Source organism: Centroberyx affinis, unplaced genomic scaffold (genome assembly GCF_046629955.1).
Source record: "Centroberyx affinis isolate AG114_WGS23_722 - 3 ecotype Tasmania unplaced genomic scaffold, CSIRO-AGI_Caff_v1 ptg002242l_1, whole genome shotgun sequence".
NCBI lineage: Eukaryota > Metazoa > Chordata > Actinopteri > Beryciformes > Berycidae > Centroberyx > Centroberyx affinis.
The window spans coordinates 20,309-48,226 of NW_027280536.1; the positions used below are offsets into that span (position 1 = coordinate 20,309).

Genomic DNA, 27,918 nt, shown 5'->3' on the forward strand with positions numbered 1-27,918 from the left:
TGGGAACTGGTTTGGTGCTGCAGATGCATCCTTGTGTTGTTACACTTTATGTGGACTTTCTATTCACTTACATTCATTCCCTAATGCCTAACCTTAACCTTCACCCAACCAATGTGAATCCTAACCTCTTTCCTCACAAGTGACTGCTTCAATTCTTCTCAAAGTTATTTGGAGCCTACAAGATAGTAAAAACAGAAAAAAACAGTCTCATTGATATAGCTTTATTCTCTTGTACATTATATATATCATACTAAAATAAACACAAGTTAAAAAAATGAACAAAGAAACTGTACAAAAAAATGTATATATACTACATCTTAATTACAGAACAGTCTACTGTCCAAAAAAGGCACTAAATTCTGAAATGGGCAATACAGTAATTCTGAACATAACTAGATTTGAGATTGATACAACAGCATTCAGTCTTCTTTTTCGGAGCTATATCGGGATGAAGTGGATGGTGTTTCACTGGGGATACAGAAGGACATGTAGACATGTTGACCCTGACACACCACAAGAGGACACCCCTTCAGAGTAAGCACTACCACGGGAGTAAGCACAACATCGGGTGGGAGAAAGAGCTTTCTTCAGATTCAGCCTGCATCCGCTTTCAGTCTATTTCAGATTAGATTTTCATTTTCTTTCTGGAAAAAACGAAGAATCCCATTTACTTCTTAAGTACCTCAGGGCCCTTTTTTCCAGTTACAAATCAACATTTCCGTCGTACTCAAAAGCCCACATAAAATACTGCTGGAACAAATCTAGTAGGCCTACTTACTAATCGGGCCATGGCATCTCTCAGATTTGAAGGCAAGTCATTCACAAGTGTCTTATACTGAGAGAATAATGCCTGGATTCTGTCAAAATGCACTCTTTCCGACGCATTTCCTTCCATTTATCTAATTTCACCAGCACCAACATATGCCATTCTTTTTGTATAGGAGAGAACATCACACCAAACTCCATAGGAAAATCCTTCAACTTTTAGAACTGGTTTGCCCATTATTCCTGCAATACTCTTCTAGCAAAACACTCTGGTCTGCAAGCGAATAGTGTGCATCGATTCTAAAAGTTCAATCAATATGTACTGCTTTGTGGATCATCTGTATGCCGAATTTTCCAGTGAACCCTTATGATTCGGATAAGGTCTTAAAGGAATAGTTCACCCCAAAATGAAAATTCAGTAATTAACTATTCACCCCCATGTGAGTCGAAACTCCATTGAAGTTCGTACAATAACCAAACACACAGTGAGTTAGCCTCCATATTTCCGTCTCAGCCTTCTTCCAAACTGGAAGTTAACAGGAGCATCAAAAGCATAAAATGTCCATCAAATTCCTCCTTACTCCAAGTGTTCTGCAGCCAAACGATTGCATTGTGGGTCCTTTAACTTCAATAGTTGAGAAGAAGGCTGAAATGGAACTACGGGGGTTAACTTGCTCTGCGTTTAGTTTTCGTACAAACTTTAATGGAGTTTCGACTGACATGGGTGTGGGTAGATAATGACTGAGTTTTGATTTTGGGGTGTTCTATTCCTCCAAGTCCTTCTCTATGAGGTATGTTTGCGATAAGAAGGGCAACATCAAACTGCTAGATTTAAGTAAGGAGTTTGGCATGACGTTTTTAAGGGGGAAACGGCACGTACTGGGGCTATGATCTGATATGATATGGTGCGTGAGGCAGCTGCGCTGAAACGTTTGTTCACACCAGCCCCATAATAATAGATTGGACATTAGCTATTTCAAGGAAGGCATGGGGGGAAAGATTACATTTCAAGCTTAGTCAACAGCGATACTTATTTTTAATAAGGTGCATTATCGTTCATCTTTCATAAAATAGCTTACTACGTCAGACACAAACAGAGACTGTTGTTCAGTCAAATAAGGGATGACACAAAAAAAAAACAGTGTAAATGATGATAAAAAAATAAGGGAGGAAAAAATTAAAAAGCATGATTAATTTAACAATAAAAGCATGATTCATTTCAAAACATATCCTTATCATTCTTTTTGTACATTACTTAAAAAAAAGGAGTATAAATACATATTTTGTTTTTATCTTTCAACTCTTTCTTTTAGAAACACAGATCCCAGTACTGAGTCACTGTATCGGAGCTTCGTACACACTGAAGCAATAGAATTAAATAGAGCTTTACTAGACTAGTCAGCCCAGGGCCGGGAGATACTTCTACAAGCAGGATTCCCAAGTTAACCACATAGCTTTGAAAATTATCATGAAAAAACATTGAATGTTATCCATAATGAGGGATTGTTTGGTACGTCTGCAAGACATTTTACGTTTCATTTGACAATTCAAAACATGAAGAATTACACAGAATTATTTTTCTGAGTTGGCGGGCTAACTGAGTAATCTTGCTTTGTGAAATAAATCCCTGGTTCTCCAAAACCATCACTAAGGCAGGGGTTTCTTTAACTTTCTCACCCCGGGGCCAAATTTCAAGATATTAGTGTTGTCCTGGCACTCATTGAAAACGTACTAATACTTGACAAGTAACAACGCACCAGAAACAGGCCCAATACGTTTAAGAAACACTGCACTATGTCTACCGGCGTATAATTAGACAAAGATGATCTCAGCTCAAAGATGGTTTTGGAAAAACCCCGCTCAGGGCAAAATAAATGTTGGAAATGATTTCCAATATCAACACTTGAGGTGTGTTTGATTCTGTTTCCCTTGCATGTGGTGCTTTTACCTTTGAGGCTATTTAGATGAAAAAACAAACGCCTCCTAAGTTTTTCTGATATTCTAAACCATTTCCAGTACGGATTTTGTCTAATCTGATACCACTGATATAAAAAAAAGAATCTGAAAGCACATTCTTTAGGCTATTATAAAGAGGCAGCGTCACAGAACAAGTAGTAAATAGCTTAGGGGTATTTTCAATATCATTTCTGGCTGCTATACCTATCCTTAATGACACAGGCCTGCTGTAGTGTCAAGCCCACATACAATGCCACACTGGCCCAAGAGGCTTCAATGAATATGATCAAAAACTTATCTATGCCAAAGGAGTTAGTAGAAATCGCTTTGGATAAACCTGAACACCATATGGGATAAAAGCGCTAATCCTCGTTTTTCCCAATAGGGTTCTGAGATCAGTCTCTGATGCTCAGACTGCAGACGTTACCTCTTGACTAAACATAAAAGGAACTGATCTCGAATCAGCCTTACATGAGCCTCTTAGCTTTACTCCAAGCATCTTTTCCTTTGGCATTGATGACATTAAAAACAAAGCATAATTCCCCCATTATCAGATAGCTTAAGTTTGCATGATTATCACATTGACCCTAAATTGATTTTCATAGCCTCTAGTACTTATTAACAGTGTCACTGGGAAGCTAATTATGAAGGCAAAATGACTGTATATCCAGTCGCCATTTGGGCTATCTAACAACTTAAAGGGAAAGGCAACTGAAAGAATTAAAACAATTGCTGCTGTCGGATATAAACCTTATAACCAATTTTGGCATTTTTCTTTCTTTTCTTACTTGAACTGAAAAATGACATGGTCCTCTACGTGCCGAGTGAGTTTCATGATCCTTGAAGCCATGAAACCCCTTCAAAACCTATTACATACTGGGGGGAAAAAAAGCATGGTTATCAATATGAAATTAAGGCTGCTTTTCTCAGTTGACTTCTTGGAGATACAGGTTTTCATCCAACAGCAGTACTATTGTGGAAAAATAAAAACGTAGGAGTGAAAAGTAGGAGTTCGCAGTAAGGAATGATAGCTATAGAGGGTAGGAGACAGTGACTGGACAGGCTGGTCTGCCGATATTTTCCCCACTGCCTCAGTGGCAGGGGGAAGGATCCATCCATCCATCCATCCCTCCCTCCCCTCTATCCATCCATCCATCTTTCCCGAGATGATGGCTGGAGGCGCTTGCTGCTCTTCCAATGAATTGCACAATGAAAAGGGTGAATCTGGGGGGTAGGTAGCACACGATGAGGGGAGTGTGACTGAAAACCATAAGAACCATATAGATATATATACAGTACACGTTATTTTTCTGAGGTTGAAGTTGAGGTGAGATCGACTGAGGATTGGCTCAGACAACCAGGCTGGAGAGGACAGGACAAGGAGAAGGGAGAGGGGGGGGGGGGGTGGATAAGGAGGAGGGGAAGAAGGAGATGAGGTTTCCTAGGAGGAGAAAGAGTAGTGGGAGGGGGGAGGAGTTCGCGGGAGAAGCAATCCCAGACAGGAGCCACCGTTTTGCAGGGATAAAGGCCTTTTTTCTTCCCCCTTTTCTTCTTTCCATGGAACGTTTTCAGAGAGATCAGAGGACGTGTAGTGACCCATTTCCACCAGCTGTGTCAGTATAATGGGTGGGGGGCGGGGGTGGGGGGGAGGGTTGATTACCATTTACATGGGCTTTGTGGGAGGAGGGGGGAAGCTGAGAGGGAAGGAACAGTTGGCAGGGGGCTGGATGAGAGACAGATTCATAGGGATTTACTAAGTATCATTTTGGCGCCCCGCCGTCCCCATTTTTTTCCCCCTTTTCTACTCCTCTTTCCTTTCCCATCTCGTTCACTGACTCCATCGTTTCCTCTCTCCCGCGCTCTTCCTCCGTCCCAACTCCTGTGCAGTTCATTCGTCCTCCAGGGACTCCGTCTTGATGTCGCTGGGGACCCCTCCTGTTCTGGACAGGGCCAGGATGGTGTGGTTGACAGCAGCCATCTCCACAGCCAGGGAGATGGGGTCCTGGTGCTCGCTGTGGCCTGTGCTGTCATCCTGAGGCAGGGAGGGAAGGGGGGGAAGGGGGGGGGGGTAGAGGGATAAAACGGTCAGAAACGGTTCAGAAGGGGGCAGTCCAGATGAAAAAGAAATGGGAATTCTACCTACTCTAAAGACTCATTTAGCTTCAATTAATAATTCCTGTCATGATATGCAGACTTGTCAATCAACAATTAGTTAAATTGCTGTCACCAAAACATACAAAAGAAGTTGACACAGAAGATATTCTGACAGTCCAAAAAAACAAAGAGTACAACAGGTATTTGACTACTTATTCCATATGGTGAAAAAAGAATCAAATTGAAACTGACATTCTGCACTTTAAGCTCCAATTCATTCTGCCACTTGATATCCAAAACATTCAACAATGTGTCACTGTCCGAATACTTACAAACTCATCACTGTAGGTGAAGAGTTTTGTTCCAAAATGATATAACCATCATGTGAAAAAACACAACTACTATTACAAAATGTTGATAACAGCAAATCTGAACAAATTATAACAAATCATACTTAGGCAATTCAATTCTTTGGTTGTAAAAATTATAACTTACTGACTGGAACCTCTATTTTTAAAGACATTGGTTGAAGAACTTAAAGCAATATTCCACTTACGCCTTGTCCACACTAATCCGGGTAAATTTGAAAACGCCGCTTTCGTGTTGTTTGTGTTTCCGTCCACACTAGCCTTTCCAGGCCGTTTTCCAAAAGTTTCCCATCCACACTAATACACAAAAAATATAGGAAAACCTTATTGGACATGCGCAAACCTCTGACCCATGACCTTTATGTTGTTACCACCATGGTTACCACTGTTTACGGAAGTGTCGTCAGGGCTGCAGTAGCAGAGTGCCTTAAGCGCCAACAAGATGTCCAAATCACGACAAGACGGACAAAAGCAAGCCAGACTTCTGTGTCTGGACAGAAAGTTGAGCTGAGGCCATGAAAATAGCCTGAAAACTAACATTTAATATGTTAGTGAACCTCATTCAAATGAACTAGAAGTAAAAATCCGAACGCTACAAACTCATCCCAGCTGCATCCGATCTTGGTGATTAGTTTATATTCTGGTTTTCATGGTGGTCAAGTGCCGAATAACCGCCATGTTAAAACTACAGTAAGTGGAATATTGCTTTAAGGTAATGGTTTTTTGTTGTTGTCATTTTCCCCCCAAAAAGGAATATGTACCGTTTTGGTAAAGACGTCTTCAGGTGTTTCTGTGTGAGGGGGTACCTGTGTTGGTGAGGTGGGCTCCAGTCGGTAGAAGCCAAAGGGTCGGCTGAGAGGTCTCTTGTCAAAATAGGGCAGGTCGCAGGCCTGGGGGTTTCAACAGACAAGATTACTCAGCTCTCAAAAATATCAACCAACTTCTCAAATGTTGTTTGCAGTGAGTGGGGATTTGTCGCTGTAAAAAGAACAAGAAGTAATTTGTCGCTGTAAAAACGACAAGAAGTAATTCAAGTTTTTTTTTTCAAATGAACTTGAATTACTTCTTGTTCTTTTTCACATTTATCTAGCTAACTGGGTGACCGTGCCGCTTGACAGGTTGTTTACATCCTGTACACATCACTCATAAGAATATATCACTCATTACCAGCATTGGTTAACCTCAACTGGCTGCTTTCACTTGATCAGCAGGGTTAACTTGGCACCAGGGTTTAGGTTTGGGTGTTGCGAAATGAAGCATAAAGTTAGAAGGCTTAAACTGAGATACACACTTGCTCTGCAGGTACTACTACAATAACACCATTTCCATTGCTCACCATCTTTCATAAGCTTAGTTTTCATTCATTACAGGGCAAAAAAAGGGCAAGCTGGGCATTTGTTGTTAAACAGCTCCTCAGAAACCGTGGAACAACAGTGTTCTAAAGCACAACAAATGAAATCACATTAATAAAGTTCTCTGTGTGCTTTCTACACAAAAGGCCCTTTCATATCTACAACAATAAAGATAACTATAAATATAAAAAGATTAAATTGTTCTAAGTAAATAGAGTGTCTGTGTTCCCACTACAATAATAACTTTAACTATATTTTTGCTTCCATCTCAGAGCATTTTTTTTGGATGCAGAGACGATCAATCAACCAATCAAATTAAAGTTATAAGAAAGAAGGGGTCGGAGAATTCGGTAGGTCACTGCAGTGATGGCTTTGTTTATCACAGAAGTCCAGAAGAGCCCGGCACTATTGGACAAAGGCCATCCCCTCTACAAAAATGTTGAAAAGAAACATGACATGTGGGCCGGGATTGGAAGAGCTTGTAAAACCTGTTTTCAAAGTAAGACAGCTCCCATAAAGAGCATTTGATTCTCCCAGTTCCTTTCTCCTTTGCTGCAATTCATGAACACAAATTCTATGACTATGTTTTGCAGTTACTTTAGAGAGCGGGTAAAGTGAAAGCACGTCAGTAAAGGAATCATCTTCCATTTTAGCATGAAAGACAAATGCTTGAACAACAATGTATCGTTATAGTTTATAGTTATCTTTATGGTTATTGTTGTAAATGTGAATGGGCCTCAATGCTATATTCATACTTCATCTTAAGAAAAAAAAAAACAGTTCACTAGCTTCAAATGTTCATGCAATTTTGATTTTTAGGGTGAATTTGTGAATAGTATACAATCATGTGCCATTGAGGCCCAAGAGCACACAGGTTTTCATTTACACCAAAAGCTACTAGCTGCTGATTTCAATGATTAGCACAATTTCAAACTACAGAGAGGGGAACTAATCAGTAACGTCACTGGAAAATTGGGTGTCGTTCAAAAATAGAATGATCCTTCCTTCATGGTGGGATGGATGAATGAATGTGAATGGTTGTGTGAAGTGGCTGATCCCTAAAAACAATGGGTATAATGTTTGTTGGGGAAAAAAACATAAACAAGTTACATACAAAAAAAGAAAAACAAAAAAAAGTACACAACAAAATTAACACATCAAACTGCAAAAAAGGAGCAGTGACTGTTCAAATCTCTTCCTTGTGGAATATGAATGTAGCTTAATGTCTCTCTGGTGAAGCCCTTCATCACACTCTACCTGCTCTGCGAAGTCGTTCCCATCGATGTCGTCGCTGTTGGAGTGTCCACCGGGACTCTGGACATCTATCCCATGACTCTCCAGGATTGTGGCTTCTTGGAGGAAGAGACAGTAAGTCAGGAAAATGCTATCATCATCATGATGGATTATTAGATTTACAATGGATCACTGATGTTATCCCTCATTACAGACAGGAAGGGAAATTAACACTAGCGAAATGGTAAATCTTTTCTGTGGCTGGTAAGTTTGTCTTTTCTACTGACTCCTTTGGCAAATAACCAACAATTATTTGGAGGTTCTATTCTAAATATCTAGTTTGCTACTAAATTAGCACAAGCGGCAAGTAAATTTTGAGATTTAGCAGCCATTGTGGCCAGTAGACAACTGCTATGATTACAGATATTGAGTGATTGATCCATAATTACCAACTAAACTATAGTGATAGTTCCATTTATGGTAAGCAATGAAAGCTACATGAAACATACTGTAATCGCTATTATTAAATATGAAATAGTAATGATCAATATAAGGGTTACAATTGATTGTGGAGTGCACTGCAATCACAAGTCTCAATGGGACAATTGTGGTCCCTTCCCCAAACCCACATTACCAATGTTAGCCCGCCTCTTGATCTCCTTGCGTCGGTTGGCGAACCAGTTGTAAACTTTCAGGGAGGTGACCCTCTCCAGATCAGACAGCTTCTTCCCTGAAATAAATCACAAGTGACAATTTCATTATACTCACAGCTTACGGGGTGTAACGATCTTTGCTGTCAAAAAACATTTGGATATTAGCCTGAGTGTTTAAGTGTGAAAACTAATTTTTGTATTTTTGTAGCCCATTTTGCTAACGAGCAGCATTTGTCGTAGGCTAGTTCTTTTGGTGCTCGCTAGTGGAGGTTAGTCTGTTGTTGATAATGACATCGAGATAGAAGACTTCTGTGGTTTGTTAACGACAACTGAAACTGGTGTTTTGAGGGTTGGAAATGGCACAAGTGAGTCAGGCAGATTAACCAGCGACAGAGGCTCGTGATTTTTCTATAAACCCTGCCTGTGATGTTGTGAATTATTGAATTATTATTACTAGGGAATTGGAACTGGTTACACAAACGGCCCCTGATGACGGGGATGACATAATGTTCCAAAATTACCATCATTAGCACAGGCAGTTTGGTGTTAAAGGTTTGATGCAATTTCCGATGCTGCACACTATTGAAAGAAGCATTCTGATAGCTATGAAATCATGGTTTCAGTTTTAGGTCAACTGCCTATCAATGCCAGTGGCCATATGTTTCCTGTGGTGCCTGATGACCTGGATAAATCAGTGGAGCCCAGCTCTACAGCGAGGGTAGCTGTGAAATGTGTGAAGTTTAGAGAGGTGACTATACCACAGTCAGAATGGCATGGTAGACTGACTCACTTCTAAGTCGAATACCCCCAGTTGGCCATCTGAATTGCATCCTTTTCAGGTGGCCTAATGATGCTGCTAAGTGCCCATCAGTGCTAGTGGCCACCTGTTACATAATAACTGACTCGTCAAATTATATTCCACCCCTACACAATTCCAACCAATTAAAAATAAAAAAAAACAACCCTTGAAATACACCTTGCAAAACATTCAAACTATACATATGCAACAGTCATTCACAATAGCTCAGACAACAAGTCCCTTACTTCCTAACCCTTAGTCTATCTCTTGTAACTACTCATGACACCATTGAATGCCTACTTTCAAAACATCTGTTTCTATCTCAGACCTCAATCACAATACCAATGTTTTGCCAACCCCAACATCCCTAACAACACTACCAAAACAAAAATAAACAATATACACCAAGAACCACATTAACAAAAATAACCAGCCCAAGATAAACCCGCTGCGGTCTGTGTACCAAATTCAGCACTTATTTTGTTTTCCATTGTCCTTGCTGCCCTGTCTTGATTTTTGTGTGCTTTTCAGTGCCTTTTGTTATTTTTCTCTTATTCTTATTCACTGTCTAGACTCTAGTACCTTCACTGTTGAATGTTATATTTTGTCTGTCCACACTTATTTATCCCCTCCCCTGCCTCCTCAGGATGTCAATTCCCTCTTGTCAGACTGTCTTTGTAAGTAAGAATTTTTCATATGCAACCTACGTGGTTAAATAACTGTTAGATAAGCGAGTACAATGCCTTTGCATTAGGCACAGTATCACAAAACAGTTGCAACATAGATTTTTTGTCTGTAAACTTATGATCAAATCCCAGTGACCACAGTGATCTTTGAAGTGCTCTAAAAGTTACACATTTAAACAAGATAAATGTAAATGTATATGTATATGCATGGTGGCTGTGTGTTGGTTCTTGCAATGTCGGACAAATCCATCAACTCTTCATAGGTTAGCCAAAAAGTGGCAATGCATCACCTGTGCGTAAAAAAGACATGCATAGGCAAAAACTTGCTTGCCTCTCACAATTAGGTCTTCTTTTTAAGACTACGACCTACTCCATAATGCCAGCCACATAATCTGTTAATAAGGCTCGACTGTATCAGTTAATACTAGAGTCAATACTGTAAGAAGAATAAATATTAGACTTGTGAAGAATAAATAGTCTTCACAAGAACATCAGGCGCAGAACTTGGATGTGTAAATAGATAAAATGTGGATGCAGTTGGACACAGTTGGCAGATTATGAAGGTGGTATGGAGTATGGGTTGTGTATGCCATGATAATATTCAGAATATTCTGTTTATTTTTGCGTATACAGGAATATTTGTTACCAGCACATCAAGAAGCAGCACATGAGCTAATATCCTGACTACAGTGTGCATGGAAATACACACAGTCTTGATTTCTCTGAGTACCTGGTTTTTGAATGACAGCATTGCAGGCGTTGGCAATCTCCTCTCTCTTGGCCTCGTCTGGGTACTGGTTGTCGTTGAAGTAGCTATAAATAGCAGAAGAGCCATGGTGATTAATTTAATTTACTACGGAAGAACAATGTCAACAAACTAGAGGTGCGGTAAAATATCAATGCTCTATTTGTTATATATGCAACACAACCGAGCCAATATTGAGAGCCAATGAGAAGAGTCACCGGCTTTGTTTCCTCATTGTCTGGTTGTTTTCTCGCCCTGGTTGCAATGTTTCCTCAATTCCTTGTGGAAATAAGGGAGAACTTATGAAACAAACTCCGCTCCATCCCCCTCTCTCTATCCCTCTGCCAACCGCCATATCACCCTTCCCGCTCTCATCCTTTCCTCCTCACCTCTCCATCACAGCCAGGCACTCTTTTCTCCAAGTGAAGCGGCTTCCCCTACGCAGTCGGAAGGTCCCGGGGGCGGTGCTAATGGGGGGCGGGGTTTGCCTCCACTCCATCTCCTCCAGAGCCAATGGGGCTGGCCGCATGTTTAAGGTGGCACCTGGGACAGGAAATAGCAGAGAATTCAGAGGATTCACTGTTAAAGTTACATCCAAGCAGGGTGCATGTTTCAGGAAGAGCGTCAACAGCCACAATCAGCCTTAGGAACATATGGAGGTTTGTTTGTAGTTTTTGAAGTGCACAGCTGTGTCTATCCTAGTCCATGATATGTAGTGGCTGTCTTGGCAGATGAACCGAGCTGAACCGAGCACGGCACACAGCCTGTAAGTCCATTCCCTGTCATGAAAATTTATGAGAAAAGCACCGGAGGTCTCACTCATGCATGCACCTAGCTTCTTGCAAATCTGAGCATCCTGAAGATTATTATTGGAAACACAACTGAATTTTGCTGACGAGTATTGTGCTGCATCATCTAAAACTACAACTGAGGCAAAAAACGAAAGCAAACAGAAGGTGTGATTTGAGTTGTACTCAATCTCAAAATTGGACACATTACGGTTTATACTTAGAAAACCAACAAAAACCAACATAGCCAACCTATGTACAACCTGTGTAATGTAAACTAAAAGAGTCAGGACCTAAGCAATGAGCACTGCGCTCTCTTCATCCATTCTATTCCTCTTCTCTGGATAGAAACTCACCCACAGTATCATAACCTAATCTGAGACAGACAGACAGATGAGACCTAACTGGGTCACCCTGCGGCGGTACAGGTTATCAGAATGGTGTGAACAGGGCATCAGTTTTCTCTGCAGCAGTGATGGAGGCGTGTGCGGGGCTGGGCTGAGCTGGGCCGGGCTCAGTCTGGCCATAAATAGCATAGAGCAGTTTCCATTGCTGACGATGTTGGCAGGGCTCCACCAAGGAACATGCCGCAGAGGACAAGGCGTGGGATGTCTGCTGCCTGGCTATAGGTTTTTACAACACACACGCGCACGCTGTCAAGAGCCAAAATATTTTAACAGTGAGCGTGAAGGTTGCTTTATTTGCTGTTAACCGTCTGCAGCAGGGAGAGGCAACCATGTGCCATGGAGCGCTAAGAGTCTGCAGGGTTTCATTCCAACCAAACGCTACACCAGGGGATTTCACTGATTAGTTCTTCCTCCTGGATGAAACTGTGCTCATCAGCTAATAACTTACTTATTTTCACGATCATTTGGTTAAGCAGCCCCTAATAGATCAAAGGGGGAAAAAAATAAATATTAAATTGTTTTGCGTTCCCTCACAATAGTTTTGGGTTCTTTCATAAAGATTCAACTAAATAACTGTTGCTTGAACTAGCCTACATTAGCCAATCGATGCAGCCATGAATTGCTCCATGGCTGCATCGATTGGCTAATGTAAGCTAGGTGCTGGTGTAGTAGGGCGTGTGATAGACTTTTACTTTAAACTTGGTCTTAATTACAAAGATATAAAATCAGCGCCGGCCATGAATGAATATAAAATAAGTGAAACAAAGCTGAAACGAGTGTTACGATCAAGGGGATGATGTTTTGGAAGGGTCATGACGTTTTGGAAGACCTGGTTGTATTCTTCCCTGACCAGATACAGTTTTCTGGTCAGCTCCATGCAAAATCTAGGGAAAATGGCCTGCAATGCAAAACAATTGCGATGAAACTCAAAGATTTTGCGAAAGCACTCAAACAGTCTTGCAAGGTCACCCAACTTTATTGCGAGGGAATGCAAAAGTATTGCAAGGGAATGCAAATCAATTTCAGATTTTTTTCGCTTTGAACTATCAGGGGCTCCGTATTCGGTCAACCATAGCTTTGCACAATTATTTGGCGTGACTCAGTCTCTTCACAGAGTAAAGTTTGACTAGTTAACACTAGTTCAGGTTCCTGCCAATGGGAATTTAGTTTGTGTATCCTGTTTTCCTGGTCTGTGTGCACCTGTTCATTCATGTTCCTGTGTGTCTGTGTGAGTAAGCAATTGAGTTTGTCTGCCGTGTGTTTGTCTGTGTCTTCCATCTCTTTTCATTTCAAGCTCTCGCTGAGACTGGACAGTATCAGTGTGATCCTAGACTCTTCCTCCTCCGGTATTAGTTGTCCTCTATGGTGACCGAGACAGTGCTGACGTCTCTGCACCGCATGTCGTTCCTATGACGACCTTGATGACAACAATGTCGATGGTGACCGAATCGGCGTTGTTCCCCCTGCTGTTACCAACATTTAAGTTTGCCTGCTCGCAGCACCTATTGCACACCTAATCCTCCTGGAAGGGGGAACCCACTCTGTGATGCCCTTCCTAATTTTGTCTTTTTTTTTTTCCTAATGACATTTTTGTGGGAGTTTTTCCTTGTTCTCATTGACGGTTAAAGGTTTTCATTTATTGTTTGAAACTCTGGGCATTGTGAAGCCCTTTTCGAGACTGTAACTGATTAAGGACTGTCCAAATGAACTTGAACTTGACTAAATCACACATACAGTCAAGGGGTAAAGAAATCAGTAGTACCTGGGGTGGTTTTCTCCAGTGTGTACCAGCGGTAGAATGCCCTCTTCTTCTGCTCACTCAGGTCGGAGCCGTGCTGCAGCAGCCAATGAGAGATCCGGCTCTGGCTGATCCCTGGAAGGCAGCCAGACAGCGAATTACAAGAGAGAGATTTGCAACACAATTTGTAGACATCACCGACAAGAAATCACCTCCTGTGGTATGTTTAAGAACAATGCATGAGGGTAGAAAGAGCAAGACAGGAATGCAGGGAGAGAGACACAGTGAAAGCAAGAGAGATAAAGAGAAACAGAAGGGGAAAAATAAGTGTTTTCCTCTTCCTTTAACTCTTTACTATTGGCTGCCTGCAATTTTGGTGAACTGGGAATTAGGGTTTGAAGGCTGATACCAATATGTTTGTATTGGTTAGGGTTATTGATAGAATTTAGACCATCATGCAACCTTAATGAAAAGGGGTTAGAAGGTCTTTAATCAGGAAGACCTACCCCACCTATTCAATAGAAGGGAAGAGTCTGGGATACATTATATGTGAACAAATAAATATGCAAAAAACAAAAGCAAAACATTATTAACCAGTGTAACAAATAAATAAAATGTGCAATGAAAATACAATTTTACAGACTTTATACCCGATAGTTATATCGGCAAACTGATATGTATAACACTCCTAGGGATTCAAATGTAAAATGTGAATGTAACTGCCCAACAAGTAAAATGTTAACTGAGGAGATGGAGGTATGGCAACAAATAAATGTGCGTGACAGAGGCAGAGTGAAAGTACGTGTGCAACAGAGGAAGACAGTAGACATGAAAGAGCCAAAGTGGTATTTATAGCACATACTATATGATGCACATGAGATAAAAAGTTAAATAAATTTCATGGTTTCAGAGTGTGTGTGTGTGTGTCTGTATGTCTGTTACTAACCAGTGACTTGTGCCACCACCGCCTGAGAGATCCTCCTGTTGCCCAGGAAGGCCTTGATCTCCTCTTTCACCAGACTGCTGTCCCTCCTGCAAACACATACAGCACAATTAGGAATGCGGCGATACCACTTCATCACTGTCAATTCTGATCCAGAGCGCTAAAATCTTAAGTACCCAGCAAACATTTCACAGACGGAGACGTGCAGGAGGTCGCCGAGTTCAACGTCAATCCAAACAAGCACAAAATCTTTGCAATATGACGTTCTGGCATGGTAAAAATTCATATTCAAATAGTTTTTGGAACCTGTTTTGAACTGATATCAGAAAGATATTTAGGTCCTGATTTAAGCTATGGGCGACTACAGATATAATCTCAGCTTTCAATTTGGCAATACATTTACACAGGTTTCCAATGTTGCTGCAGGCCACTGTATAAGCATCTGTTCAACATCAAAATGTTTGCTGGGTATCGTTCACATGGTGTGTGTGTGCACCTTTTCACAGAACAATATAGACTCAGACCATTAGTTTGGGTCCCCTGTGCAAAAATAACTGAGATGCAATTCATATTAAGGCAGAAAATCAAATGCGGCCCTTGGCACTGGATTTTAGTAGTGGGATAATTCTATAGCCAAGGTCCTATTTTAATCTGGTCTGCACCTATTTAACAGCAGTATTGGTCCCATCCTTAGCAGCAATACCAACATAGTGGCATTTAAAAAGAAAAAAAAGAAAAGAAAAAAAAAACATGCACACACACAGACTTGCAGGAATGCAGAAAGGCCAGTAAACATGTGCAGTCACAGTCTACCCGCCCCTCGTTCTGGCTTCTGGCCCAATACGCTCCCCTACACACACACACACACACACACACACACACACACACACACACACACCCACACACCCCAAGAAGCTTATTACTGTGTTGGCTTGATTCCTTATCCCAAGGTAGATAACTGACAGATTCTGAACACCTGTCAAATGCAAAGTGGTTGGTGCCTGTCTATTTGGTAGACGCCTTTATCCATGCTGATAGTGTACACATTTTGTATTGAGGGCATTCCCAGTGAGGGCCACCCCCCCCCTCACTCCTCATCCCCACCTAATTTTGACAGCATTAGTGCCACGCTCAAACCATAGGGCAACATACAATCACAGCATCCTTTGGAACAATCAGTATCCCTTGTGTGGTTAAAATGGGGAACACACCAAAGTCCTAAGCTCTCCGTTAGCATATTTCAGAGATGAAAATGCGTCACGACTCTTGACATCCAGCATCAATATCCTCCACACCAGTCTCTCGCGGCGCGGCTAAAATTAGACCTCAAAAACGCTGCTTGTATCGACACCACTAAATCAATGTAGCACAAGCTGCTGTACAAGACTGAGGAGAGAGGGAAGTGGAGGAGAGAAGGAGGAGGAGGGGCAGGTGGTGGGTGCCAACTAAAAGGCTAAACCCCTGCAGAGAAGGAAATGTGCACTTAAAAGTGAGAGAATCAGTAGGGCATCGTGGGATTGTTGACAAGCTGAAACCACGTCACGCCCCCGCAGCCCTGCGAAGTGAGACGTTGGAGAGTCCTGCAGGCGGAGAGGACAAGGGCTTTTGAACGCTACTTAACTTCTTGGGCTGTCTAAAGAGGACATGTAATTTAATGCAGAGGCAGAGTGGATGAGCAACGGGACAGCTAGTGCAATGCTGAGGATAGAGCCTGAGCTATAAATGCCTATTCCTATTCTCACTGTACATGCAGGGCAGCTGAAAGGCAGCAGGAGCCCACAGCAGTAGGAGTGAAGGGCTAATGTGTAAAGTGCTAGGAACAAAAGAGGAGATGGACTGCGTTGGATTGTGAATAGTGAAAGTGTCAGAGTAGTGGGCCTAAGTAACTATTGTTAGATATCAAATGTAATGTTTCTGCTGTTATGTAATTGAATGTCATGTTGTCAGGTGTGTGATTCAAACTTCCTTTCTTCTGGGGAAATGTCACCTCAAGCTGTGAAGATTTTTCCGACCTCTCCCACAAAACACTTTTTTACACAATCACTGTAAATGTCTTTTTGTTGACTATACATGTGATGGTCTGCATGTTTTACCCGACTGATGCACTGCAACTAACTTCTTTATGTTTTTTTCTGTATTGTTTTGCTGTTCCTCCATCACAGAGGATTGATGTGCAAGTTTATATGGAACATGCACTAGCAGAGGACAAATGCACAAATCAGAATTGCAGTGTGGTCACATTCTTTTCAAAAAGTGGAAGAATAGCCAGCACAGCAAAAATAACCCGCGTCCATAATGAACGCTGTATTGCTGAAACACATTCATTGTGCCAGCTGAATAAAGATAAAACTCGTTCAGTGCTGCCTATTCTTTCAGTTATGGCAAGTTTTCAAGCCTTTTGCCCCTCACTCTGTGTCTCATTTTTGTTTTTTTGAGCTGTGCACCTTTAGTCTCCATTCGTCTTGCACATTTTCATTACAATTCAAAATATGAATTGAAGCTGCCATTCGCTAATGGTTAATTAATGACCCTAAGCCTGACCTCTGACCTCCCAGTGCAGCAGTGCAAGCAAAAAAAAGGAAATGATGGAATGGCATGTAACTCACCAACGATGATTTATACTCTATATATAACCGTATTTCATTAGAGGGTAGGAAGCTTTTTAGAGTGCAAGTCCACTTCCTCAGTTGACTGATTTAGAATGATGCGTGTCTCTTCCCTGACACAAATGACACAAAGATTTGATTTATGCTACTGTATAACAGCGATAGCATACAGTAATGGAAATGAATACGTCACAAAAAAGGATGAAGAACAGACTCTGAGATGGCAAAAGCACCAGCGATCAGTCAAATCCTGCTGAACATAAGCTGCCGCTACAGATAAATTAATCTTCACTACCAGCCTCTTTACTAGGCCAACCACCCCATACTTGGAGTCAATGAAAAGTTTTTTGGTTGATTTCACCCCGCATCCCTGAGGGGCCACCTACGTTCATGCAAAAGACTTCATGCAAAATAGCCTACACATAAATCTCCTTGTATCATTTATGAATTCCAATAGCAGTTGCATACACTGAGGCTTCAGAACAGTTTCCAATTTGCATTATTTAAATTAGTCCTCACCTATATATATCCATGCCTCCACTTATTATTTTTGCCCATATAGAAAACCCCCTGACCCAAACAAACTGGCCACCTAAGCCTTTCCAAAAGCCAAAGAAAACCAATTAAACTGCACCAGTTGAAAAAGATGGAGAACAGCCTTCAAGGTTGACAACAAGCACCAAACTAGGGCCAGCAGTAGGACAAAAGGCTGTAAGAGAAAAGTTTTCAACCCTGAGAGTGTGAGACCCCACTTCGCCCCTGTTACTACTGACCTCATCAGCTCCTCCACCTTGTCGTCAATGTCCAGGTCCTCTTCCGTAGCTTCGAACCCGAAGGCCCGTGCCGCCGCCGCACTGTTCACCGGGTACCGCGGGGGAGACAGCTTCCCATTGGGTGTGGCGGCGAGGCTGTCGCGGCCGTTCTGCGACAGCGCCACCAGTGAGACCGGGGAGGGCAGGATGGCGGAAGGCGGGGGCGGCCCTGGGGGAGGGGAGGTGTCGTAGCTGTTGCTGTGGGGCGGCGACAGACCCCCGCCGCCACGGAACTGCGTCTGAGTGGCGGTGGAGATTTTGCAGGTCGTGGAAGAGGCAGCGGCTGCGGAGCGATCGCCGGTGCTGCCCTCGCCGCTGTTGACCGTACCGTTGTTTCCGTTGCATGAAGCCGAAGAGGTGGCGGTTGCCGAGGCAGTGCTGTTGTTATTGTTGAATGGTGTGGCGGTGGTGTTATTAGAGGCAGAGTTGTTGCAGCTGTTGGCCCCGCCTCCCCCGTAAGAGGATGAGGAGGAGGAGGAAGAGGTGCGGCGGCCAAACTTGTCGCCGTGCTCCCGGTCCAGCCGGTCGAGAGTGTCGAGTGCGTGCAGGATCTCCTGCTTGGTCATGCCGGTGCGACGCAGCCGCTGCAGCAGATCTATCTGCTCGATAGTGAAGCGCGGCTCCTCGCTGAACTCAGACATCCTGCTGCTGGATGAGAGACAAGACAGACAGGATGTGAGACAGAGGAGGAATGTAGGGAGAGGAGGAGGAAACGAAAGAGGAAATGCAGGGGGAAGTTAAGGAAAAGGAAAGGCAAGAAAGTGGGTGTTCAGGATGTAGAGGGGAAACAGGAGAGAGAGATGGAAAATAGGAGGAGCAAGGAAGACAGAGGGAGTCAGGGAGAATCAGAGGGATGTGAGATGGAAGGAGGGAGGAGAGGGAGGAAGGACAGGAGGAAATGAGAGGGATAAGTGGGAAAGAGTGAAAAGGAAGGCAGGAAAATGTGTGTTTGGGATGCAGATGGGGAGAGAACTAGAACGATGGAAAAGGAGGAGTGAGGCAGCGAGAGGGAGAGTGAGAGAGGGGCAGAGTGGGAAAAGAAGGGCGGGAAAGAAAAAAATGACAAGAAGAAAATAAAGAGGCAGCAGATGAGAGGAGGACGACAAGACCGAGAGATGGAAGTGTGAAAGAAAAAGGAAGGAGGGGCAGGGCATAAAATCAGCTATTTTTGGGAACCAGCAGGCAACACACGCAGAGTGCCGGAGTCACCTTGACAGCTGATGCTATCTTAACATTCTGACTGCCGTTCTTTAAGAGCTACAATATATCCCCGGCTTTACACACCACCCACGCTGTATGTTTTTCATAAGCAATTTGCTGTGCTCGAAATCAATGCAACTGAAATCAGACTGCGGCAGATTTTCCATCTTCTGTGCCAACCCGGCCTATGCTGATATGATAAATGGTTTAAAAGGGGTCACTGGCATTTCTCTACATCTCTTTTACTCTCCAACTGTGCAGTAGACAGAAAAAAGATTCTAGGGTATTTAGCCAAATGACTAGGGGCCATATACAGTGTTTTGAAGTGATCATAATGAAAATTGATATGACTAGGGTGGATATTATTCTTTGGAGCTCTGGAACACGTAGTTTATAAAAAGGTGAAAGACTATTTCTATCATTTCAGACAAAGTTGAGGGGGAAAGCCACTGATTTTCAGCTCGGAAACACATTACTCCTACTCCATAGAGTAGCTTGATGTGCATTAGTGAACATTTACTACCATCTCCTCAATTCATAATGAAGACCATCCGTTTCTATGCAAACAGTAAATCATTATCAAGGACACTGGAAATCTGTTGCACCTCTGCAAGGTCAGCTACATGGATCAAAAATTACGAATGTTATCGACTGCTCACTTTAAGGGGAATATCACTTCTTTTGACATGTAGTTGGGCGCATGAAGTTATGCAAAATTGTGGACTATTCTTTACAGTGATAATGTGAGCTGCAGCCAAGTATATGCATCTGATTAATCATTAACCAACCCACTCAACTATTACTCAGTTAACTATTCACTTGGGCTAGAGCTGGTTTAACTGGTTGAAACACAATGGATACAAAAGCAATAAGTTAAACCCCACTAACTAAATAAAAAGTTAGCAGTAGCACCCCAGCTAAATGTTGTAGCCTAGAACGTAAAGTAATAATAAATGAATTCCCATACATCGACTGTGTTACAAGATGCACAAATTCAGGTTTGACAGGTCTGTAAACGGGAATGACACTGGTGAGATGTGAAAGGTGTGTGTGGGGTCCTAATACTCCTGTCTGATTATAACACAAGAACCCTTGAGTGGTGCTGTCTCTGACAGATGGTATGGCACACTTCATTCTATCCAGAAACATAACAGCATGGGTCACTCCATAACACTCCAAAACAACTTCAACAACTCCTTAGACTCATAGCGGTAACGTTAGGCAATATGTCAATGGGTTCGTTATCATTCAAGCAAAAACAGACAAGGCTAACTTACCTTTCAAGGCAGGTTGCATGCATCAAAAATACCCAACTTCAGCCAAAACTCACGGTTCCTGTGCACTGCAGTTTCTTAATTTGCCACAATATCTACAGTTTTTCCCATGTGCTTTTATTTTATTGGCTACGGGGCCTAAAGTGTAGCAAAAAAACTGTCGCTCTTTACAACGTTGCAGGCAAGCCATTGGCGATGCCAGCTTTCACGCCCTTTGCCCAAAAGCTAACGTTAGCGAATGTTATATGCCAGACCAGCAATGCCCAATGTAAATTAGCCAGCTAGCTACCTTTTTCACCGTAACCCCGACTGTTTTTGATTATTTCGGTGGCGCTGCCGCTGCATTTATACTGATAAGAATCTATAGGCATCGGGGAAGACAGATAGCAACTTGAAGTTAGCTACTTTGATAGCATTAGGTTATGTGATGATTAGCATAACATGCTAGCCTTGGCAACGCTGTTACTAGCTGCCGTTAGCTCCCATCGCTGGCTAGCGAACGTTTGATATTAATAACATCACATTCAACGTTGAGGATATCTAACTACATGACTTACCTCGGTTCAGATTGGCCACTTAACCATTTAACTTTACGACTCCAGCAAAGACCCGGTGTGTATTTTATTGCAGCCAAACAATAAACCAATTTGATAACAGTGCCCTGTCCGACCCTTTTCCAAGGATTTCTAATCAGAGGCGAATTATTTGCCTCTCTGCTTTGTCTGTCTGACAACAGCCATATTGACAACTAACACCTCCTAGTAGGTCTGAGGGAACTGTAGTTTAAGTTTTACAAAGGCCTCTAACACGCGGCGGCGTTTTTTACACTAAAAACTACATGTCCCTAAAGCGAGAGCGAACGAGTGAGCTGATGGCTCACTGATCTACAGTTGTCACAAGAAGCGATGCAGTTTGTAATGCGGCCACAGCGGCTGCTCTCCTCAACCCTGCGGGGGTGATTGGTTTCACCTTTACCATCTCTCATAGGCCATCTGTATCATCATGCCAACCACCTACCGGCAGGATTGAGAAGTAACCCATTACATACAGTATAACGGGATTACAGTTGGGTAATCTATTTACAAAATTAAGATGAACATACTTTACAAATACAGTTAAAGGTCCCGTGCAATGATTTAAACCCAGTCAGGAAAAGTTTGGTGTAACACAGTGAACATCATTCTTTTCAGTTTTTGACCTTGGTTTTTGATGGTTAGATGGGCTACAAAGCTTGTAGGACTGTGTGAGAGTTGAAGATGCATGATTGTGCCATGATAAGAATGTGTGGCATTTCAAATTGACCACGCCCACAAAGTAGGTACACAAGATGTAAACAAAACAATTGACATTTTTTGTGGTTGCTTTATCTGTGTTTTAATAATTTATGTGAAATGTATATGGTGTTGTTAATTGGCTATAACCTTTTCATGTCTGTCGAACAACTGCATGATCATTATAATTTAATTGTCTTGAAGTCACTAAATGCTAACAAGCCAGCAAACTGTACAAGAGAGGAGTTATGTTAGCATTTTGACACTTAAAGAAAAAAAAACATTTTAATGATCAAGCTGTTGTGTGACAACTGTGAAAAGGTAACAAAAAATGATTTACACCATTTCACATACATTATTAGAACACAGAAAAAGCAACCACATAAAATGCAGATTTATTGTTTTGCTGATAGAAATTGAATAGGATTTTGCACTTTTTCCCGCATCACCATTCTTATCTAGGCTATGTCAATATTTCTGTCTTTAGGGAGCAAATATTGTAACTTCGGCACCCAGCAACAATGGAGGCACAGAGATTTTGGCAAGTTTGGCAAGTAGCAGGCTGGCTATTGCCTGACAAGTCTATGGGACACCAGCCCCGCGTTCAGCCCCGACAAAGCGTAGCAAAATGTTTATTTAAACGGAAACGGTGGTGCGTTGAACACCCTGTTGTGTTACGCAAGCGTTGCAACTACGGCAGCTGAGGAGGCCATTCTTTGCGTTCTTTAAATATGTGTTTAATACTACAAAATACGCTCGATGTTACAGTCGCTGCCCTTGCCGTCCAGAATATCAGAGAACATCCCAATGGAGTGAAGGGGTTTGTGGAAACTGTGGTTCCTCATTATAGTGATCCAACATTTGCCTCATTTGCATTTCAGGATGACAAGGCAAACATTTCAGGTGAAGGATAATCCACTTCTTACCTTCGAGACTGCGTTAGGATCTATATGAGCTAATTATTATGAGGCCTATCATTATTGCTGATCACTGTTGTTGTGATATGATATTGTAATATTTACCATTATATATTTAGAGGAGTAGAGTGGAGTAGAAAAGTTTATGAAAGTGTCACTCCACAATGGTACAAACAATAGCAAAAGATACAAACATGTCTTCTAATTAGTTCAGTTGTTGCAGACAGCAAGCTGCAGCGGACGCATTTGTAAAGGACTTTTGTTGGATCCGTTGTGCGCACTGCCTTTTTAATGCGACAGGGTTTATATACAGGTCGCTGCTGATTGGGTAACACCTCTGACACACCCACCAAACGAGAGACAACATACCTCAAAGCCCGTTGCACACCGTTTCACACCGTTTCGAGGAAACATGAGGTTCAACCTGGAAACCATAGCAAAACGGTGCACACCGTATTTAGATTGAACGTGCCCCTGATTAACTATGCCTACTGTCGACCAATCAGAGCATTCGTTAAAACCTGGGTGTGGGTGACATCATTTACACCAGGAAGTAGATTGGAATTCAAAATCTGTTTGACTCTGTTGACAACCAGAAGGCGTCAAATTTCCACAGTGTTGACAGCTATAATAATTTGGGTAGCTTTACATTAACAGGTCCTTCTTTAATTTATACAATGAACTTGAGAAATGAATTTCTCATTGCACTGGACCCTTAACTGTTGTACTAGATAGAAACACGTTTCATGGTAAAGGGCATTTTTACTGGTATGGTGCAGAGGGAAGAAGAAAATGTTCAATTCTCTTCTCTCTGCCCCGAACAGAAGAGCATTCACTTCCCCTCTACTGTACTTGTCAGAGGACACTTTAAAGCAAGAGCAAGCTATTAAGAAAGATGTCATGGGAGGACAGATTATCCAGTCGAGGAAATGGAATGAAGTGAGAGAGAGGTTGATGGAGAGAATTAAGAGTTTGAAGCCGGCTGAGATGAGCAAGGAAACAGCAAGCGAGGCTGCCAAGGTCCTCCTCCAACAGCGTTCCCTCTAAGTCAGTAGTGTCCACTCCTGTGCCATGGAAGAGTGATGCAAGTTTTCAACCAAACACTACACCAGATGATTTCACCTTCAGCCAGAGAGGGAGCAACTAATTGATTCCCTGAATGAAAATCAATTCCCAATTTTTGATGGTTACAGACCTCAACACCCTTTAATACAACAGCATCACCCTATCCCACGGTCATTTTGATTTTCTCGTGCTTTGATATAATCTTTTACTCTTTTTGACATTTTCTATGCACATTTATTTTGAATTTATTGTGATGTTATTTTGACCTTCTATTTTATGTGGTTTTATGATGAGAATTTCACAGCGAGAACGATCCGTCTTCTTGTTCATGAAGGAACAGGAACTAAATGCGAAGGTCACAGGAGAGAAAACAAACCTGAAGAGAAAATTCACAAAGAAGGACAATAAAATTGATTTACTCCTCAAACTGTTGTGATCACAGAGATAGAGGAGATGTCCACCAAGGTTACTGCTCTTTCTAACATGAAGTATGGGCCAAGATCCTTCAGCAGCAAGACTCCCAAGACCTATAGGAGGAGAAATGGAAGACATAGATGAAAAAATGAGGAACACAGTGGAGTCGGGGATGACAGCTCTGCCTATGAATACTATACTGAATAATGGCATCATTTAGAAAAAGAAGCAGGGTAACACTAAAGAAAGCACACATAAAATGACAAGTAGAGATGGTATTTTTTCATCTCAAATAAGAAGTCCTGATGAAGAAAATAGGACGACTGCAGCATTGTATCCTTAAGTAAACGAATTAATTCTTAATGTCTCAGAAGAGCGGTGGACTGAGGTGTTTACTCAGCTGGTTTAGGAGAAAGAAGGTCAACATTAAGGAGAAATTAAAAGAGGCTTAATTCTGGAGGGAAATGGATGCAGGTGGTTAGCTTAGCTTGCACATCAATTAGACATTCCAACTGAAAAACACAGCCCATTTAAGTTAACCATTAATAATCTTTGGCTGTGCTGTTTCTGCTCCATTTCAGCTTTCACCTGCTTTGCCTCTGCTGTGCGGTTGCTATTTTCCCCCCTCATGACATTGTCTGTGCACTCCAAAAATACTAACTAATGACACTATATATATTACACCCATTTTTTTGTTTCTAAATATTGTTTCAAGTCTCAATACATTGTTGTGAGTTTTCATTACAAACATAGAAAAAGAAACCCTTACTTTGAAACAAATTGCTGAAGCTAATTGACATGAGAACACAGTTTATGTCAGGTAAAATCCGACGCTTATCACAACGCTGAGCTTGTGATAAAAATGGTCAGGCTGGGAAAATCTGAGCAGGGGAAAGTGAATAAGAAGCGCTATCCTCTCGTTCAACTACAAGTTACGGTCAAAGTGCCTTTGAACAGGACAATTTAACCTGATCTGCCTCACTGGAGGTGTTCAGTGGTTAGATGTCATCAATGTTTAATGTTGTCAAAAGCACATAACACAGTCATGCTGCATGCAGACTGTATACAGTCTGCATGCAGTATATGAGTGCAGTATATGAATGCAGTCAAGAGCATGTGTAATGAGTCCATTATACATTTATAAATGTATAATGGACTCACAGTGCTCTTATAATGTGTTTATGATGCCTCATATACAGTACATGTGAATTAAAGTGTTGCTCTCAGTTGTTTTGAGCTCCACATCATGAAATGGAGCACCACAGATTCTGTAAATCAGCTGTGAATTCCTCTTTACAGAATCTGTGTAACTCAGTCTAGTAATCATACCGCCCCCCTGTGGAAATTATGTGCCCAAGCCTTTACCAACTGAACCGCTCAACACAGCAATGCATGATTATTTTATCACACATAGTATCGCATCTCTGCAGTACTGCAAAATGTGTGTACCACTTGTGTACTTTCAAAGCTTGATTCTGAGGAAGAGCCTTATTGTTGTCTGATAGGAAAGTTGTCTTCACATCAAACCCTTTCTCTCACTGGTGCACTAATTCCTAATTCCTCCACCTGTTTGTGTTTTTTCCCGGTTCTCTTGAGTTATGAGTCTTCGTAAGAGGAACAATTTTTGGGGAAATGAAGGTCAAATATAATAACTTTTTTTTCTGTCTGAGAAAAATAACTCATTCTAAATGTCAAGGTATTGCTTTTAGCATTGATGCTTCAATCTAAAAAAAAATGTTGCCAGTATGATTGGAAACCTTAATAGTTTGGCCAGTTTGGGAAAATAGGAATATGGCAGATAAATGTCAAAAATAAAATACAATAAATTAAGTTGACTTTCCCAGAATATTGCAAATCAGAAGAACAGCAAAAGTATGTTTTTTCCACTCGCACGTAATTGTCGTCCATCTGTCTCTCAGAGCTAGAAAGAAAGAAAATGTTCAGCAACACTAGGTGGTAGAACAGGCTACTGTAGCCGAAACCTGTTGGTTTCAATAAAGGACTCCGTGTTCTACCACCAAGTGCTGCTGAACATTTTCTTTCCTTCTGGTCTAGGCTTTTGTTTAAGCACCTTGGTTGGGGAGCAAAGTAGCTGCAGAACTGTTCTCTATTTTTTAAATCTCTCTCAGAGCTATATTGTTGTGTAACTTTTTCATGTCATCAGAATAATTATGATAATTTCATTTCATTTCAATTTTTATTTGAATAGGGACAGATACATAGACATAGAACATTTAAACGAAAATAGTTTGATGTCACATATCATAACATTTATAGGCTAAGCTAATTTGCAATGTTTGTCCCTAGATGGGCTTTTGTAAAAACACTGTTAAAAACAGATATACAATACAACAGAGACAGAATACACACACAAAAGAACATTGTCAACATAAGACAGATAGTACAAAAAAGAAAGAAAGAACATAGCCTGGTATAAGAAAAGAAAACAAGGAAATCAAGAAAGAAAGAGAGGGACAAAGTCACTCATGACTACATGACTGGTCGCTCTTCAGAAACTGTTTTAGTCTGTATTTAAAATTATCCCAATTATGATCGTGTTTGAGATGTGTGGGTAATGAATTCCATATTTTAACCGCCTGTACAGAGAAAGCTGTTTGTCCAATCTTGAGAAGATCTCTCTGAGAAGGTGTCCTGCAGATTTCTGGTGAAGAAGAATTGGAGCAAAGCTACAAGGACACGGTAAGAATAAAATGTGACGCAGAGAATTCCCCCAGAGAATCAACTTATGTCTGAACACGTTCGCATGCTGCAACACAGCACTACTGATGTGTTCATTGAAAGTGTAGGAAATAAGAGTTTCATTTGTTCACAGGTTGAAACAAGGCAGCCAAACGCCTTCAACGTCTTGTGTACCTTCCAACACATATCACTCAAGGTCACTGACACATGCATTCATTTTGTTCATTTTGTTGGTGTCACTGAGCCGTCTGGTGCCCAAGATGATGAGGGACAAGACATCTGACTTTGCATGACATTATAATAAATCTGACACCGCTGTAGGACATCTGAACAAGGCTTCAGATGTCAGAGTAAAACATACTAATCATGATTTGGCCTAGGCATCAAGCAGAGAGGGGAAATTATAAGTATTCATTAGTTCACTTATCATTGACCCTGACATGTGCAGTCATGTACTTTTAAACTACAGAGGAAAACTACAAACGTTCCCATGGCTCATAATTCCTGTGGATGCTTCTCTTGTATACTTTTTGGTCTTGCCAATTCCTTCTTCTTGTTCTTCTTCTTGGTCTCCCTCTTCACCCTCCTCCTTTCCCCTTCTGTTTTCTGGTGGTTGGAGAGAGACTGAATAAAATGAAATTATGAATTCTACATATCAATCTTGTTATCTAAAATGAAAAATATATTGTTTTCCTCCCCATCTTCCATGCTTTTATACAAATCTAGACTAGTATTCTACATTATCACCCGGACTCTTGTACCTGGGATCATTGAAATCCCTCTCTCAATATTTTGAGATACTCTTCCTCTGCAACATCAATACACAGTCACAAGTCTTCTAACAGCACCTGTCACTATTTCATTCTCTCCGACTTTCCTCCTACCTCTATGGCACATTTTATGGCCATTGCAATAAATGCAAGGACCCATGCTTTAGATAAATAATTGTCCACTTTGTCTATTTGATCTGTATTAATGACAAAACCTCAGGATCTCTTGCAAGTCCTTTCACTACTTCAGCATGTTGTGCCTGCTTCATGTTTTCCAGCACAATACAAACACTTTGCTTGTTTTTCTTTCAAGTTACAGTCACACATGTTGCATCTACTTTTCTGAACAAATTTCCCCATTG

General features: G+C 41.5%; 1 protein-coding gene across 3 annotated transcripts; it reads right to left on the reverse strand.

The window, feature by feature from the left end:
• Positions 1-229: 229 nt before the first annotated feature.
• On the reverse strand, positions 230-21,098 carry LOC139655374 (homeobox-containing protein 1-like). Of its 3 annotated transcripts, none has more exons than XM_071532764.1 (10): positions 20,977-21,098; positions 17,907-18,593; positions 14,531-14,616; positions 13,609-13,719; positions 11,041-11,194; positions 10,637-10,719; positions 8,403-8,498; positions 7,793-7,887; positions 5,990-6,073; positions 230-4,753 (listed from the first exon to the last, which is right to left on the reverse strand). In XM_071532764.1, exons 2-10 carry the CDS (start codon positions 18,584-18,586, stop codon positions 4,610-4,612), a joined length of 1,533 nt encoding a protein of 510 aa, XP_071388865.1. In that variant the 5' UTR covers positions 18,587-18,593; positions 20,977-21,098; the 3' UTR covers positions 230-4,609. The 3 variants fall into 3 exon arrangements, with proteins under 3 accessions (XP_071388865.1, XP_071388864.1, XP_071388863.1); XM_071532763.1 differs by lacking the exon at positions 20,977-21,098 and adding an exon at positions 20,423-20,542 and having other exon boundaries at positions 7,793-7,884; XM_071532762.1 differs by lacking the exon at positions 20,977-21,098 and adding an exon at positions 20,423-20,542.
• Between the last annotated feature and the right edge of the window lie 6,820 nt (positions 21,099-27,918).

Coding starts and splice junctions, on each gene's coding strand:
- LOC139655374 (XM_071532762.1), bottom strand. CDS start 20,445: ATGCATGCAACCTGCCTTGAAAG. Junction 8,499..10,636: donor TGCTGTCATTCAAAAACCAG/GTACTCAGAGAA, acceptor GATTTATTTCAG/GGAAGAAGCTGTCTGATCTG. Junction 6,074..7,792: donor GGAACGACTTCGCAGAGCAG/GTAGAGTGTGAT, acceptor TGAAACCCCCAG/GCCTGCGACCTGCCCTATTT.